The sequence below is a fragment of the Cyrtonyx montezumae genome, unplaced genomic scaffold, assembly GCF_038088225.1.
Source record: "Cyrtonyx montezumae isolate F1298 unplaced genomic scaffold, pur_monq_1.0 scaffold_1, whole genome shotgun sequence".
In the NCBI taxonomy this organism is placed as follows: Eukaryota; Metazoa; Chordata; class Aves; order Galliformes; family Odontophoridae; genus Cyrtonyx; species Cyrtonyx montezumae.
The window spans coordinates 12,233,096-12,248,825 of record NW_027071825.1 but is presented as its reverse complement, the minus strand read 5'-3'; the positions used below and the strand labels follow the sequence as shown (position 1 = coordinate 12,248,825).

The window sequence follows — 15,730 nt, the reverse complement described above, 5'->3', positions numbered from 1 at the left end:
TGACAAAAGCTCTCTATATACTCAGATTATGTGCTTAGCTTTAGCCTTCTAGAATATTTTCCAAGCACTGCAAAGTTTAAAGATACTGAACTACCAGACAAAACCAATGTGCACGTTCTGCATTTGCTTTCCTTCCAACTTCCCACATCAACGGTGTTGACATTATTAACCTGAAAAAACAGGGAGATGTTCCCTGGGATGACAAATGACTCTGTACTTTTTACCTGAAAGCGAAGAGCAGCTCAGAGAACAGATAATGTGTGTATAAATGCAATAGTCAATCTAGAATTGACAGTGGGGCACACAGGTGTGGGTGCATATATGGGTATGCACGCATATGATGAATTTACTCAAGAAAGAATAGATATTTCTATAAGCTTTCTCCTGGTTACAAAACATTCTATCTTTACAGTGGAAACACATGAACCTGTATGTCTGATATACATAACACGTAGCATAAATACATACAGCAGTCATTGAAAAACGTGCATATGCAAATGTAGATAAAAATACTGTGTAAGTACTACGAGATACAAGACTTTCTTAATTAACGAATACATTTGAACATTATTTTGAGATAGTTATGTTGGAAAATCTGCAGTTAAACTCTGGAATATGTAAAATAGCAACTTAATTGAAAGCAATAATAATGGTCCCTTTTTAAAAAAGTGTTTAGTACTTCAATGATTTTTCATATGACTACACATGTCAATATGACCTTCAGAGTTCAGACCATTAGGAGAAAATGGCTATGCTGAAGTTGCACCACAGCTCTGACAATTAACCATTTGATCAGCCCTCTTTAAAGATTCTGAACACTTACATAAACCACTGGTCATGCTACAAATTGTTTGCAACCATTTTCATGAAACATCTCACAAACAAGAACGGTATTGACTGAGGTTACCTCATCCTTTTATTTTTGAACTTTTCTGCAAGATAATCTTAAAGAAAAAGTAAAAATAAAGTTCTTACCAGAATAATAAAGGTAACAGGCCCAATGAAACTCCATATAAAATAGTTATCTACATGGAGCCAGCAACTATGGTAGAAAAAAAATAAAAATGAAAGGTAAACAATTTCAATAGCTCCTCAGTCCAATAAATGAGAAGTGCAGAAAAACTTCTTAAAACTAACATCTTGTTGGTAAACAATGACAAACAGTATCATTTAGTCCACAGACAATGTTTCCTAATCTGCAACTTCGATAGTGTGTTCTATTTAATAAAGCCATTGTACATCAAAATCCATCATCAGAAACAAATAACATAGAAGAAGAAACAAAATCAAAATGAGCTCTCCTTTTGTCAAAAGCTTTGGTCACAGGAGCTGTAATGAACTACTGAATCTAACATCAGCAAATACTTTTCACAGGTTTTCCAAGCCATCTTTAGAATCTGCTTTTAACTCTGTAGCATATGCAACATGTCTACTCCTGAGGAATATGAGATAGAAAACATTCAGATGCCACATTTGGCTGAAAAACAATCTGGTATAAATGAAACATCCCAACTGGGAGTACAACTGGAGAGAAAAAGAATGCGTATGATACCAAACCAAATGACGTGTAAACCTATTAGGGCCAACTCCACTTAGTGATTCGTTTTTCATACAGCCCAGTTCCCTACTGAATTGCTCTTATTTGTCTTTCATCAGTAGCAAAATCAAGCAGCTTTCTTGTAGACAACAGTATCTTCCCATTCTGTAACTAATTTCATCAAAGGACAAAGTAAACACTACTGGAAGGCAAATTCATGCCTCCAGCAACTCAAATCCTCAGAAATGTTTCCTGTCTACCTTCTGTCACTTCCTATATATATCTCTATTTTTATAAATAAAAGGCAGTGGCTAATTTTAATCCTGTTTTACCCGCATGATAAAATATTATCAAAGTGAACCATATGGGCTAGAATACTGTACTGTCATATTCAGGATGAGAGTTAGCTAGAGGGCCAGTTGAACAAAAAGACCTAATGAAGCAAGTTGAACAAAAAGACCTAATGAAGCACTAGCTTAAAACTGGATGGGTAAGCCTGTCAGATAGTTTAAGTTGAGAAGAATTTTTACTTAATATACATTTGAGGCCAAAAAGTTATTTACTTTTTCAATTTGTTTCAGGTCAATCTTTTGTGCTAAAAGAAAGACCGTAATTTAGAACTGTACTCTGTAGAGTACAAATTCTCTGAACCTAGAGAATTACAAAAGACTTGATTGTAATTTGTGCACAGTGTTGCCATTCTCTTACCAATAAAGCTTTCAGATGGTATTTTAGTCTGTCAGGGACCCTCTGACAGCTAATAGGCTTTAAAAAATTATTCACTTGAAAAACACTCAGGTCACTTGCAATTACTTACGCCTTCTCTGTTCCATAGCTCTTATAGTCAATAGCTGCTGAGACACCAACTACTGTTGCAGGGAAGAGGTAGCCAGCAACGTAATAGTACTTCTTCCTAGAATATTCACTTTCAAATACTTCTACTAGCATTAGATAAAGCTGCACTCCTTCTAGACACATCCAGGCAAAGGCTGCCAGGAAGAAAAAGTGTAAGAGACCTGCAAATATTGGACATGCAATCTGCAAAGAAAAAGAAAGATGGAAATATAAACCACAAAATCTTTACATCATTACACCTGTAATTAAATAGGGCATAATAGAAGAGTGTACACATCTGTCAGAGATCTTTCACAAATTCAGGAGCATATTTCCAACCTGAAAACATACTGAACATTTGCAAATATTAATGTGTTCGTAGTAGCTGCAGTAAACTCAGCTAAACAGAAAGAATCAGATATAGAAACCACACCCTCATGAATGAATGAAGATTTACGCAGTTTTTCACTTTTTATAAACAATCCTTAAATTTTTAATTTGGTATCATTTTAGGTCTTGTACTTTGGATTATCTGAGGCATGAACAGTTGGTTCTAGATGCATAATTTAAAACAGCTTATTTAAAATATGAAGCAGCCATCAAGCCTGCTGTAATTTTGTAAGTTTCTACTGTCATAACAGGAATCAGTCTGAATTCTCTCCTCTTTAGTTGAATTCTGGATGAAACTTGTACCAATTTACTAGACTTCAACACAATGAATTGCTTCTGAATGACAAATTAAATATAATGAATACTGCCAAAAACCCTGCATGAATGTTCTGTGTAAAAAAAAAAAAAAAGTATAAGTCTCTGTACCTATATATATATGAAAAAAGAGTCAACAGCTGTTGAGACATGAGAATATATGTTCTTACTAAATCAACATTTCAGCTCCTCTTTCAAAAGTTTAAAACACCTGCTATATTAATAGTTGATATTTCTCAATGGAAAATGAAAAACAGAACTGTAAGTGGGAAATTAAGGCCACAAGATATTTTTGACGAACGTAAACACTATCTATGAACATGTCTACTTATTTTCACTTAGAGCTTTCATTTCAGCCTCGCTGTGTCAGAATGCTGAAAACTGGGCAGTATTGTCATGTTTTAATTCAAATGTGTTTCAAACAGTCATTTCAGAGAAAAGTATCAGTACATACACAGAAGACTTACCTTGTACTCTGTCTTATCGATGCCTATTAGGAAAATGAACTCAGCAATGAATAGGTTGATACAAAGGTTCTTGTGAATAGTGTTACGATCACTTTGTAGGCCACGGAAAAAACAGAATGTGAAGATGCAGATGGCCAGGCAAACAAGAGAGATGACAATTCCCACCCAGGTGATGACAGTGAGGAGCAATTCGTGCACTCCATCTTTGTACTAGAAATAACCAAGAATGGAGAAAATTAATATGACTCTTTATGAGTATAAACAGAAATCTATTTGCACAGGTAGCACCCAGAAAAGTTATTTGCTCTTTATGTGAGATGGGCAAAATGTACTCAGTAATTTCTCAATCTGAAGTCAGCTTCCCAGAAGAACAAAAGTAGAAGAGGAGCAGGTCTAAGAGCAAGAGATTATTATTTTTAGCCTGATTAGAAAGCATTTTCAGATTTCCTAAGACCTTCTGCAAACTTGTGAGGCAAAAGTAATTAGAGACAATATTTTGAAAGTAGTATTAGGCTCTGATGCAAAGAGAACTTTCAGTGGACCTCCTGTTATGTTACATGCTCTTTCCTATAGACCTGCAACTCCACAGTGGAGAAGAAAGCAAAGATTTACACATCAATTAGGACAAAATGCATAATATGTTACAGTGTAATTCCAGACCTAATGTCATATTTAGCTAAAGATGATTCCTTCAATTGTAACAAAATCACTTTTGTCATCTCAGTTATCTTTCCAGTGACCTTTCAGAATACAATGTTTGTGAAAAGCATATCTTCATAAATATTGCATCTTCTGGGCCCCTAGACATCCAGTAAATGTTTAACTAGACAGCAAAATTTCAGAGTATGAAAATGCAGTTAAGAAACCAGTACCAGCTTTGACCTTCCTGCTTTAAGAAGAGTGACACTTGTGCTTCCAGGGGACAACCTGCACACCTGCCCAGTTGTACTGCGAAGTCTGTAAAACGTTTGTAAGTTTGGTAAGTTACTTTAAATACGACAGGAATAAGTTTCTTGTTCTTCTTTCTCTTTCTTTTTTTTCTTTTGTTATTTTACTTGCAACTTTATGATGAGGAAGAAAAGTGCTATAGAAAGCAAATTGTTTTGGAGTGAGTGGGTAGAAGCTATAAATACTTAAGAAACTTCAGCAATTTTGTATCCTGCTAAAAATTTAAAGCTAACTCTTTAAAAGTTTGTTCCCTGCTCATGGCTAGAAATATCATTACCTACCACAATTTCCCGATGAGCCATAAGAATTGCAAAGTTGGTAAGGTGACTGCAAGCACATGTTGTATGAGTTTTATTTGTGTCAACCAGTTTGCAGCCTTGAGTTGACCAGTATCCCATCATAGTCCTCTCAGAATAATTCCAGAAAGAACAATTTGCATTGAAATAATTGTCAGGCTGAGAGACAAAAGGATAAAATAAAATAAGGATTTTACACACTAAGATGGCAATAACAATTGTTTAATACGTGTAAAGAGTAATTCAGATTAAACTTTGCATGTTTCGGACAATAAAGTTTTTCATCAGCAAAATTGTGGACTATGTTATACAAGGAAGACATCTAGTTTAAATGGACTTTATAGTCCGAAACACTCTAAAGTGTAGTTTCAATTACTGTAGACCTGATTTTAAACAATTACAATTTCCATCTTACAATTTTATGCACCGATGGTACAATATAGCTATTTTTGGACAGCAAATTTATTTTGAAAAGATTTTTTTTTCTGTTAACTGAGAACTTAGAAGTATTATTTCTATTCTTCGATTCTCACCTATGTTCAGGCCATAGTCATGCGAACAGACATCAGGAAAAATCATTCCTCAGTGTCTACTTATTTTGATGAAAAACAATTGGAGCACTTACAAAAAATTTCAAAATGGGAGGAACATCAAATCTTATTTTCTCTATCACTGTACTGATTATTTACTTTCCCCATGTGAGACGCGAAAATAGAAAGGATCAAACCGAAGAACAAAGAAACACATAAAATAAATAATGACAAAATATACACAGATGGAAAGCATAGCAAACCAAGATATAACACTTTATCCTTCATTGTATAAACACAATTTAAACAATCGTGTTGTATAGGTTTGCAGAGCCTGGCCCTAAATCACTGTAAAAAGTTTAAGCGTCGTTTAAACTTTTTATGTCAGACAAACAAGAATCTTAACAGTTATTTTCTCTCCTGCTACTAAGGTAAGAGTTAATTTTCAGTTAGAAACAAATTAGTCATTTACATTTTCATGTTGATTACTGAATTAGCTTTCATTAAGAATACACTTAAGTTCTAATAATCACCGAACCAGGCTCATTTAATTTTATGTTCACAGACTTAACTAAGCTCGTGTCTCTGACCTAGTCCAACATTTAAAATTCAAATGGAAAAAAAGGTTATTTTTCTGCATTGCTTTTCTCTCTTGCTGATTTTATGACCTTCCCATTAATTCATTAGCATAACTCACATCAATGTGTTCCAGAGTAAAATACACAGGATCCGTCAGGTACACCCGGCTAGACTCCTTGTTGATAGAGGCTGCAATGACGTGGGAGTTGACTGCAATTGTACTGTTCCGACCAGCAAAATCACTGCCCAGCTTTATGGTTGCATTTTCCGTGCTAAGAAAACGCCCCAGACTTTTGTAAATGATGAAAACCAGTTTTGCTAACCCTACAAAAGAAAAGAAATCCCATCACTGTGCCACAGAAACATACAGGAAAGCTGTAGTCTATACTGTAATGAATGGAAAATAAAGAAAACATAGAAACATTTTCAGGCTGCAAATTTGAAGAAAAATGCCCAGGCACCTAGTGTATTCAAGAAAGGGCACAGAGCAGTTTTGTTGTGTTTTCATTTTTTAACTGGGGGAGATAATGTATAGAATTTAATGGAGTTTTGGTGCTATGTGCTCAGGACTCACCATTTCTGCTGTTTTGTTTCACAGTGTTTGCAGAGAGCTGAATCGAGTTGCCTCCTTTACTGCCCTGAGGAAATTTCAAGTCCTGCACCTGGCCCTCAGTAATGAGCACTGCAACATCCAAAACTAAGCAGATTCAAGGGAAGAAAAAAAAAAGAAGCGTTAAAAAGAAGAATCCGGAAAGCATCTTTTGGCCAGATTACAATGTGCCAGATGACAACTGTTTTTCCCCAATCAATATTTAGTTTTATCACACTGCTGTACTGGAATGTTTCAATTACACAGAGTTACTTTCCTTAATCTTTAATTAAACCTAGTGCACACTATGAAAATGACAGCACTTTAATAGTGAAAATATGACACCAAACCTTGCTTTAATGTGTGCCCCTAAAAAATCCATTTAAAAATACTGCAAACATACGTACTGCAGAGAAACATTAATTTTGAAGCTCCTAATGTCTATGCAGTACCCACAGCCAGCAGATTTAAAACTTCAAGTATTGATTTAGATATAAAGAGGTTTTAAAAGTCAGCAAATAAACGCCTAAGTACACTTATGCTGTGTATTTAGCTAAGCAGTATTTATACTGTTTTACTTTTTCCCCCTATATCTAACTCCATAGAAAGTTTGATAGGAAAAAAAATATTCTATTCTGTTCTGTTAAAATAGTATTTAAACTGAAATCACTCAGCCACTCAGTTTAAATTTTATATCACACCGCATACTGAGGGTCTTTCACGGGCTGGATTCCCTTGGATATGTAAAACCATATAAGCTGCAGTGGTCCATTTGTTGTCAAATACCTGCCGTAAATTAAACTCATTTAACTATCAGAACATACATCTAAACTATGGACCAACAAAAGGAGTATGGGAGAATGAGTTTCCATTCTCTAAATTATACATAATTATTTGTATTGGGAATTCAGTGCTGGTGTATGCAGATTTGCATGGCATCAGCAGTACATTACTATGACTTGAAGATTGCTTATCATAGGAAGCGAAGTTCACACATACTACTGCGCTCCATGGGAAAGTACATACACAATAAGTGAGATGTCCAGCTATACATAAAGGACCATATGTCTTAGAAATGAAATATATCGTATTTGGGAAAAGGTTATATGCTTTTTTTCCTGAAAAGTCCAAGTACATTCTCTCATATAAGTGGTAGGAAATAAAGAAATAAATAATAAATATTTAATGCATAGATTAAGTGTGTGTGTGAATATACATATATATACACAGTTAATTTTGGACTGCATTCTCAGACAGACAACATTCTGCAATTCTACCTAAATACATTCAAAAATAACCTTGATAAGAGGCTGTAACACCTCCCAATCCTTTCCTAGTATCTGTCTTCTTAAATATAAACTAGGTAGGAACATCTTACACAGTTAATATGCAGACACTGAAACGTGAAAAGTCAAATTTCTACAGTCTACTCCAAGTCTCCATTTCAGTACTTTTCAAATTAGAAGACTTTCAGCTTCCTCGTACTTCACTGAAACTACATTCATCTTTGTAATAGGATGAAGGAATTTTAATTTTATGCATAGCAATTATTTTTGCTTTAACACATCTCATGTACCAATATTTGCACATCTCTAATACCAAATCCCTTCATTTCTCTGTCACCACTTAAATTCTAATATACTCCAACTATCTTCAGCTATTTTGTAGTCTCTGGAGCATAGCTATTCTGCATTATGGGAGATGTAGTCCACTGAACACATTTTTACCTGAAGGCAGTCATGTTTAATATAAACATTTTGCCTATGTTCTGAGTGCCTAAAATATTTAACTGGCAGAGTGCATCGTAAAAAGTAATTTAAATTCATTAGGAACAGATTATATATAATAGAAAAGCATTTCCACAGCCCTACAGAAAGCAGTTACCTCAAAAAATCCATACTTGCCATTTAAGCATTCTTCATATCCATAGGCTCTGCTAATGATTTTTCAGTGGTAAATCAACTTCACAACATCAAGTACTTTCTTTTCTTCACTATATTGAGGATGCTAAAGAAGAATGCTAATTTTGTAGAACTAAACAAAAACATTTAACGCCTACTTAGGAGCAACTCCTTTCCTACACAGGCGGGTAAAGTACAGCTTTCTACCAAATGTTGCACAGCTCAGCTTTCAAAGAATAATTTTTCTTGTTTTTGTGTAAAAGCAATTTGCAGCACTTTAATTAGTACTTGAAAAGAAATTCACTTACCAATATTTTCTGTGGGCATTGAGACTCTGGTTGGTTCTAAGAGATTATCAGCCAAGACAAAAGCCCCTTCTTCTAACGTATCAAGTAGCATTGTGGCTGCATGGGCTTGTTCTGAAGAATTCATGTCTTTCCAGGACTCCAGAGCTTCAGGCCTGAGCAGGTTGTCCACTGTGTCAACAATTGCCTGCATTCATTAGAAAACTATCATTAGGTCTGATTGCCTTAGGCAACTGGGGAAAATTTCCAGCGTTATCTGGTGACAATTATAATACTTAACTGTCAGAATGATTTACTGTGATTTAATGGCACTAGAAAACTATTTCAACATAAAAATATTTTCCATTCCCTTGCTGGAATTAGCATTAATAGAAGTGCAGTTAGCCACTAGCATTGTGTGGTCTCTGAGTGGTAAACATGCAGATTTGACTCGTCTGGTATCAGATATAAAGACAGTCTTATTAATGTGTTGAAAAAATGTAAAAAAATAATGCCAGAAATTTTGCCTGCAGCCTTCATCTCAAAGTTAATGTCAAAACATATAAATTCTATTTAAAAATACTAATGCCAAAAATGGCATTCTTCAGCTTAGGCTAAAATGGCAATAATACTCATCTGGAAACTTAGCACAACTCATGCAGCCACTGTGCTATAAACTACTTCTCTATGACAAACTGCCTTCTTTATTACAGGAGGCATGAAATGAAGCTGACTCAGTGGATATAAATTAGCCTGGGCCACTCTCACTCCCCCTCCTGTTCCTGTACCTGTTCATAGATACTTAAAAAGATTACTAACTCCCATTCCTGCACAAAGGTCAGTTAAAAAAGGAAATCAATAGAGCAAACAAGATGTCCACTGACTGTCCCCGTTACCAGTGAAGGCAAAACTGAAAAGCTGGAATAAAGCTGCCATTTTAAGTCCTTCTTGTAACAACTCTATCATTATGTTTTAAGGTTCATTAAGCTGCACATAAAGTAACAGTAAATAAGGAAGAAGAAGAATTCAGAAACATGATTACATTATTTTTACAAAATAATCCAATCAATCACAGTAATCAGTTAATCAATTGAAGGCAGGCTCTTACATTAATGCATAATGTAGCTGTGCATTGAGTGTGCTGTGCATTGAGTACGCCATGCATTGCTGAAACACCCTGTTTACTCTGTCCCATTTACCTACTCATAATGTGTCATTAAGCCTATACGTATAATTTGTTTGATCAATTTAAAAGCATCAGGAATGGAAACAATGCAGTGTACAAACAGAAAGATGCTGGTCTGGAACACTAGGCTGTGAAAATTGGAATAGGAAAAGTTGGTCAAGGCTATTGTCAGAGCAAGATTAATTAGCCTAATCCATTTTAATATCCTCTTTCTGTCTGTGTTGTGAACCACCACGACCTTCCTGGCAGGTGGAAGATACTTCGAAGTGACATTAAAGCCTTTTTTCTTTCTCTAACGGGAGACGGAATAGTCAAAATGCTCACACTGATACTGCTGCAGCCATTAACTAGAGTGGAACAGAAATTGGTCTGCAGAGGCCAGATTCATTAGTCACCAAGAAATACAGATTGGAGCCTCTAATCTGAGGTACAAATGAATCCTCTGTCACAAAGTGGGAACTTGCTTCATTTGCATAGTGTAAGTCAGCTTTTGATTTGTAATTTCAAGAGGGTTATTAGTCTTATCTAAGCAGAGAAGCCCATCTGAGACTTACAGAAAATGACACCAGTTGAAAATTAAGGTTGTGCTACAGTTTCTTATGTATCTCAATATAGTGCTGATGGTATGCATTCATTAATATGAAGCACTTATTATTTATTATGGGACGAGCTAGCTCTGCATTTTTCCTGTGGTAAATGATCACCTGTCCAATAGTACTTCTGATGCGTTCTCTCCACTCAGACAAAGACAAGAGGGGAGGTGAAACAACCACAAGGCCCCTCTGACACAGCTGTCCAAGCAAGCCAATTATTGTGCTTCCCATATTAATGTTTACTACTGAAAACAAAGTATGAAAATTCAGTCTGCTCAATGCCTGCTGGGTTTCCTTTTCCTATTCAAAATTACTTTCTGATAAAAGCCTATTACACTTATTATTTAAGAAGCGAATTTCTCTCCAGATCCTTGTCTCTTTTTGTCTGATTTTCACTGTAACTGGACACCTCTCATCCCGGTTCCTAAGCAGCAGGATAAAAGACAGAGCATCCAGTACAGAGAAGTGTCTCTTCAGTAAGAGTCTGAATTATTTTATTATGTTGCAAAGTATTTCAAAGTTCTTTTTAAAAACTGTTCTCACATTTTATCTCAGAAGGTACAAGTAAAACCCATATTTTAAAAGGAACTTTGAAAAAATGTGCAGTAAAATCTTTCAGAGCCACAGACACAATCTATTCCAGGACATTTTTTTCTCCTCATCACAGGTGTGAGGTAGCATTCCTGGCATTGTATCACAGAGCTGGCCACTATGGGCAACCATTCTAGCAGAGATGAAAGTAACTGAAAATCAGATAGCAACATGCTATGTGCCTTCTGTATAGCCCGGCTAATGGGACACATGATATGTACTTTACTAGTAAAGCTAGAGAAAAGTTTGTCTTTACATTTTATCCTGAAATCACTGAAATTTTCCTTTGTAACAACTCTTAAAACTGTAAGATGAAGTAATTCTACTAGGTAGAAGAATACACAAAGAACAAAGCAGGCTATATAATGTACACTTTTCATGCAAGCAAATTAATTCTGAACAGTCTTTGATATAAAACACTATCAAGCTGAAGTCACTTCTGCTCATTTGCCAGCTTTTTTCTCTACCCAAAGTCTCATTATGAGAGATAAGTTACTTCCAATTCAGATAACAACTATTTCTGCTTTGGAACAAGTTGAGGTTAGAAAGGTATAAAATGTGATTTTTTTTAATTGTTTTTTTCCTGAGTGTTATACCTGTGCAAAGCCAACATTTGTACAGTTGATATGGGGCACAATACACATTTATCAAAGACTGAAATATATAGGATCATGCAGCAAGATGATAAAGCGTGGCAGGTTGCTGAAGCAGGGAGAAAGCAGGGTGACAGCACATGAGAGATACCTTAAGGTAAGCCCTGCATGTCTTCTCTCGTTTTTGGAGCTTTTTAGTAAGAGAAAAGAAAATCAGAAGTTAGACACATTCTGGAAAGCTTCAGAAATACCCCAAATTTAGTCTGGTGTTTCAAATCCATAATTTGAACTGCAAAGAGTTTGGATGTTAATTCAGTTTCTGTTCAGCAATGACTACAGAAAAACATCAAACAGGAAACCTTTTTCCCAACCATTATACAGGTGCCCAGGGATCTCTGTCCCAACAGTGGGATTTGTGAGAAAAGGTCAAAGGAGAAAATCTTTGTGTAGAAACTTTAACTGTCTAAGGGAAAACTCTTCTAAGTGTAGCTAGGGATTGGAAATAAAACTATTGCCCAGATAGCAGAGGAGTGCATGGAGCTCTCTTTAAAGTAGGCTGAAAAATATTTTGTTTGTGGTTTGTTGACTGAGCTGAGGAAAGGAAGAGGCCATGAAATATAGCATTTCTTCTGAGAAAAACTGAGCAGTAATGCTTCTGTGATTTGTATCTAAAACACCATGACATAATTTTTCTCTGAAACATTTCTCTGAACATTATTCCAGAAAAAAAAAGCTATGTGTTTATGGATTAGATCATCCTGGGAGATATGATCAATTTAAGTGATGCTAGTGTCTTAAAAAGTCTAAGAAATTGCTATTATTTTGCAGGAATTGAGATTAAAGCAAAGCCCTGCAACCATGCTGAATCCCACTGACTGCTCAGGGTTAAAATGATCACTGAATAAAAATACTGGTTTGGTTCAGAATTTCTGTAAGCTAGTGCCCATTTACCTACATTACTTATAATGCACACAACATTTTAATAAAGGACACACAGCTATTTTTGAGGACCAGTGAATTCTGTTCTATTGAGAATTTTGTCTTGTGCCCTAGAAAGAAGGTAATTGCAACTTTCCTCTGTGTTATTTACTGCTGTTTTCTCTTACGTTATTTATTCCAGAACTATAAGCACACAGGAACAAAGTATAGATTAATATTTCTGAAAGGAAAAAAAAAATCAAGGGCAATGATTATCCCAGCAAGATGAGAACAGAGGTGCATACCTTGTTATAACTCCTTCCAGCAGAATCTTTTTCACTGGGTCGCAGTTCCTGCAGCTGAGCATCTAAAATGTCCACGAGCTGCTCCATCAGCCTCACTGATGAGCTAACATCACCAGCGAAGACTGGTCCTTTGGTGTGTTTAGCCAGTTCATTGGCCAGACTAGCAGCATTTTCTCCACTTCTGATCTGAAATGACAATTTACATTATCTCAGCAGGGTCCCTTGTTCTGCTTGCGGCTCCTAATTCCAATTCCCCATGTACCTTTCTTGTGGTGAAATAACCATTTGCACATACATTGAAATCTGCAACTAATTGAGACCAATAACATTCTCTTTATCTCGGAAGATTAAAGGTTCTTAGATCCATGACACACAAAAGCAGTTCTTAACAGTCATCAAAACCAGAAATCAGACTGGGACTTTTGGTCTAGATCTTCTGTTCATCTTCACTTTTATTTTCCTGCCATTATCTGACAGTAAGAAATCTATTTGTTCACACCAGTGCTTGAGGCATTTGAAAGTCAAGTAGCCTGGTACTGACAACAAATTATCCAGTTTTCATAAACTTAGTAAATCTCAGTAGGGAAGGAAAACACAGAAAGCATCTCTGCACTCTAATCATACTGTTATTAATGCACTCGTACAAAAATCTATTTACTCAAGTAAAATTCTCCCTGAGCCAATAAACCGTGTTGCATATCAGACTTTTTGCTGTGTGATTTATAATATTTTATTTACTAAGCAAAAACACTAGAAGAACTATTTTGCTTTGAAATGTTATGAAAACACCTAAGTACAGGCTCCATTCAATGACTGAGCGCACAGATGTGCCTTAATACACTTATGAGACAAACTTTTGGTAAATTACTTTCCACACAAAGTACATGTAACTCCTATTTCAAAAGAACAGAGTAAATAATGACAGCTTCAACAAAGTGAATTATTAATGCTTGGAGTTAAAATTATTAATCACCAGTGAACACCAGATTAAAAGGTTTCAACCAACCTTCTGAGCCAGCTGATTTACCCAATGTGAGGTGCAGTTGCTAAGATCAGGGCCTTTGGGGTTCCACGTTCCCGTTAAAACCACACAGAGATACGAAGCAGTTCCTACAACAGATATGGAAACTACAGTCAAACTGAAACCATTTTTCTGCATGCAATCAGGAAATTGGATACAGTGTACTCCTTAGCAGTGTTAAATTCTGAATGCCACTAGGGTAAGCAGTTGACAATAACTGACAAAAATGTAAGGAAATAGACAAACAGCAATAAAAAAGTCAGTGAAAAGTAGCAGAAGGTTTCTGCAAACAAACAAAAAGCCCTTGATTTTTCCTGGAGCTCATCCAGAGGGGAGCTCATAATGAGAAAGGCAGCTGTAAGTATATTTCATAACAGTATTCAAGTAAAGACCTAAAATTTGACCTGGATTCACAAAGCATACGAGCAAGGTAATTCTGAATCTGCCTGTAGATTCTGCATTCTCCAAGTAATAAAAAAAATCAATGACAGACTGAGATTTAAAAAAAAATCACCATGAGAAAGCGGCACAGTGCCTCTGAAACGTCTGCTTGGAATCAAGATATATTTTTAAAGGCAATACCTCGTGTTCCTTTGGGGCAAGGCCGTTCAACCATCATTCCTCTTTGTGTCTGAGGCCAGCTAATCCCCCTGGCCTCGGTCGGTTCACAGAATCTCTCTGGCAAAGGGAAAAAGCTTGTCACAGGGGGAATTTTGGTTGTAGAAACGGGTGGTGGCGGCTTGGGTCCTCTGCTTCCTTCCTTTGTTCCTCCAGCTAATGTTGTGCTTATGGGACCTTTCTGTGATGTAGTGCTAGTGGTTGACACTGTGGTTTTGTACAGTTCTGCTGAAGAAGTTATTGTCACTGCTGTGGTAGGCACTGCACAGAGAAAATAAGAGTAATAAAAAAGTGAATGATTTCAGAATTATTAAAAGAATGTTATTTATGTAGCTTTAATGGATTCTCTGGTGTCTCCTTTTCTTTAACCTTAACATCACACTTTTGTTATCACTGTTTTGAGTGCTTAATAATTTTTTTTCCTCCCAGCTCATACCAGTATGAAATTTCAGCACATTCTCTAAACACTCTCTTCTGCAATAAAAATTGGTAGTTACATTTCTAAAGGCAGAAAGGCAGTCCCAGTGAGTTATCAGTACAAAACAAACATGCTCAGAGCAAATAAAGATTACTTAGCTGCTTCCACAGAAGGAAGAACTCAATAGATAGAGCCATAAACAGCACAGTTCAGCTTTAAAAACAGACGTAGTGGGCTGTAACTAACCGGAACATTTTAAAAAAACAGAACCAAAAACTTCAAGTCACCCACTACACACCTTCCAGGGAAATAATTTCGATTACATCTTCCTACCCAGCAGTCATTCTGCTTGAGAGAGCTGCAGCATGCCTGATTAGCTTCAAGCAGAACAAACGCATAGCACGGACGTGGTGTTCTGGTGTTTGAACATTGCGGGCTCTAACATCCTTTTTTGATAAAGCAGGTATGAAGCCACATCTCGTGCAAAGCCAGTGGCAAGCACCTAGTGCAATCTTTCATGCCACTCAAGGATAAGTTTAGGTCAAATCATTTCTGACCAAAATGCAGAAGTGCTCACTCCCTGGCCCCTGTGAGAAATGCACTTCTAGGGCTGGGAGGAGCAGCAGGCTGGCTCCTTTTGTGAGGCTTTGCAGAGATAGCGCTCCTAAATGCTTGTGAAGATAACAGTCCGTAATTTCTGTCCATCACCTTGAAGTGCAGATGGAGCAACAGCTGAAACAACGTAAGTAATGTCACCATGAATTATTTCCAAATCTTCATTAGCATTCACAGTGCTTTATAGGCACATAAAAGCACA

At 36.3% G+C, this 15,730-nt stretch overlaps 1 protein-coding gene across 9 annotated transcripts in view; it reads right to left on the bottom strand.

The window, feature by feature from the left end:
• Window positions 1-15,730, bottom strand: part of ADGRL2 (adhesion G protein-coupled receptor L2) — a 172,399-nt gene that overhangs the window by 20,982 nt on the left and 135,687 nt on the right. For 7 of the 9 annotated variants that reach the window (XM_065740777.1, XM_065740840.1, XM_065740769.1 and 4 more), the window contains 11 exons: window positions 14,460-14,756; window positions 13,863-13,966; window positions 12,857-13,042; window positions 11,785-11,823; window positions 8,695-8,878; window positions 6,471-6,593; window positions 6,015-6,220; window positions 4,773-4,946; window positions 3,544-3,753; window positions 2,355-2,575; window positions 976-1,042 (listed from right to left, as the gene is read on the bottom strand). In XM_065740777.1, coding sequence (XP_065596849.1) covers window positions 976-1,042; window positions 2,355-2,575; window positions 3,544-3,753; window positions 4,773-4,946; window positions 6,015-6,220; window positions 6,471-6,593; window positions 8,695-8,878; window positions 11,785-11,823; window positions 12,857-13,042; window positions 13,863-13,966; window positions 14,460-14,756 — 1,811 coding nt within the window. The remainder of the gene's footprint in view (window positions 1-975; window positions 1,043-2,354; window positions 2,576-3,543; window positions 3,754-4,772; window positions 4,947-6,014; window positions 6,221-6,470; window positions 6,594-8,694; window positions 8,879-11,784; window positions 11,824-12,856; window positions 13,043-13,862; window positions 13,967-14,459; window positions 14,757-15,730) is intronic. The other 2 variants (XM_065740794.1, XM_065740831.1) reach the window with 1 other exon arrangement.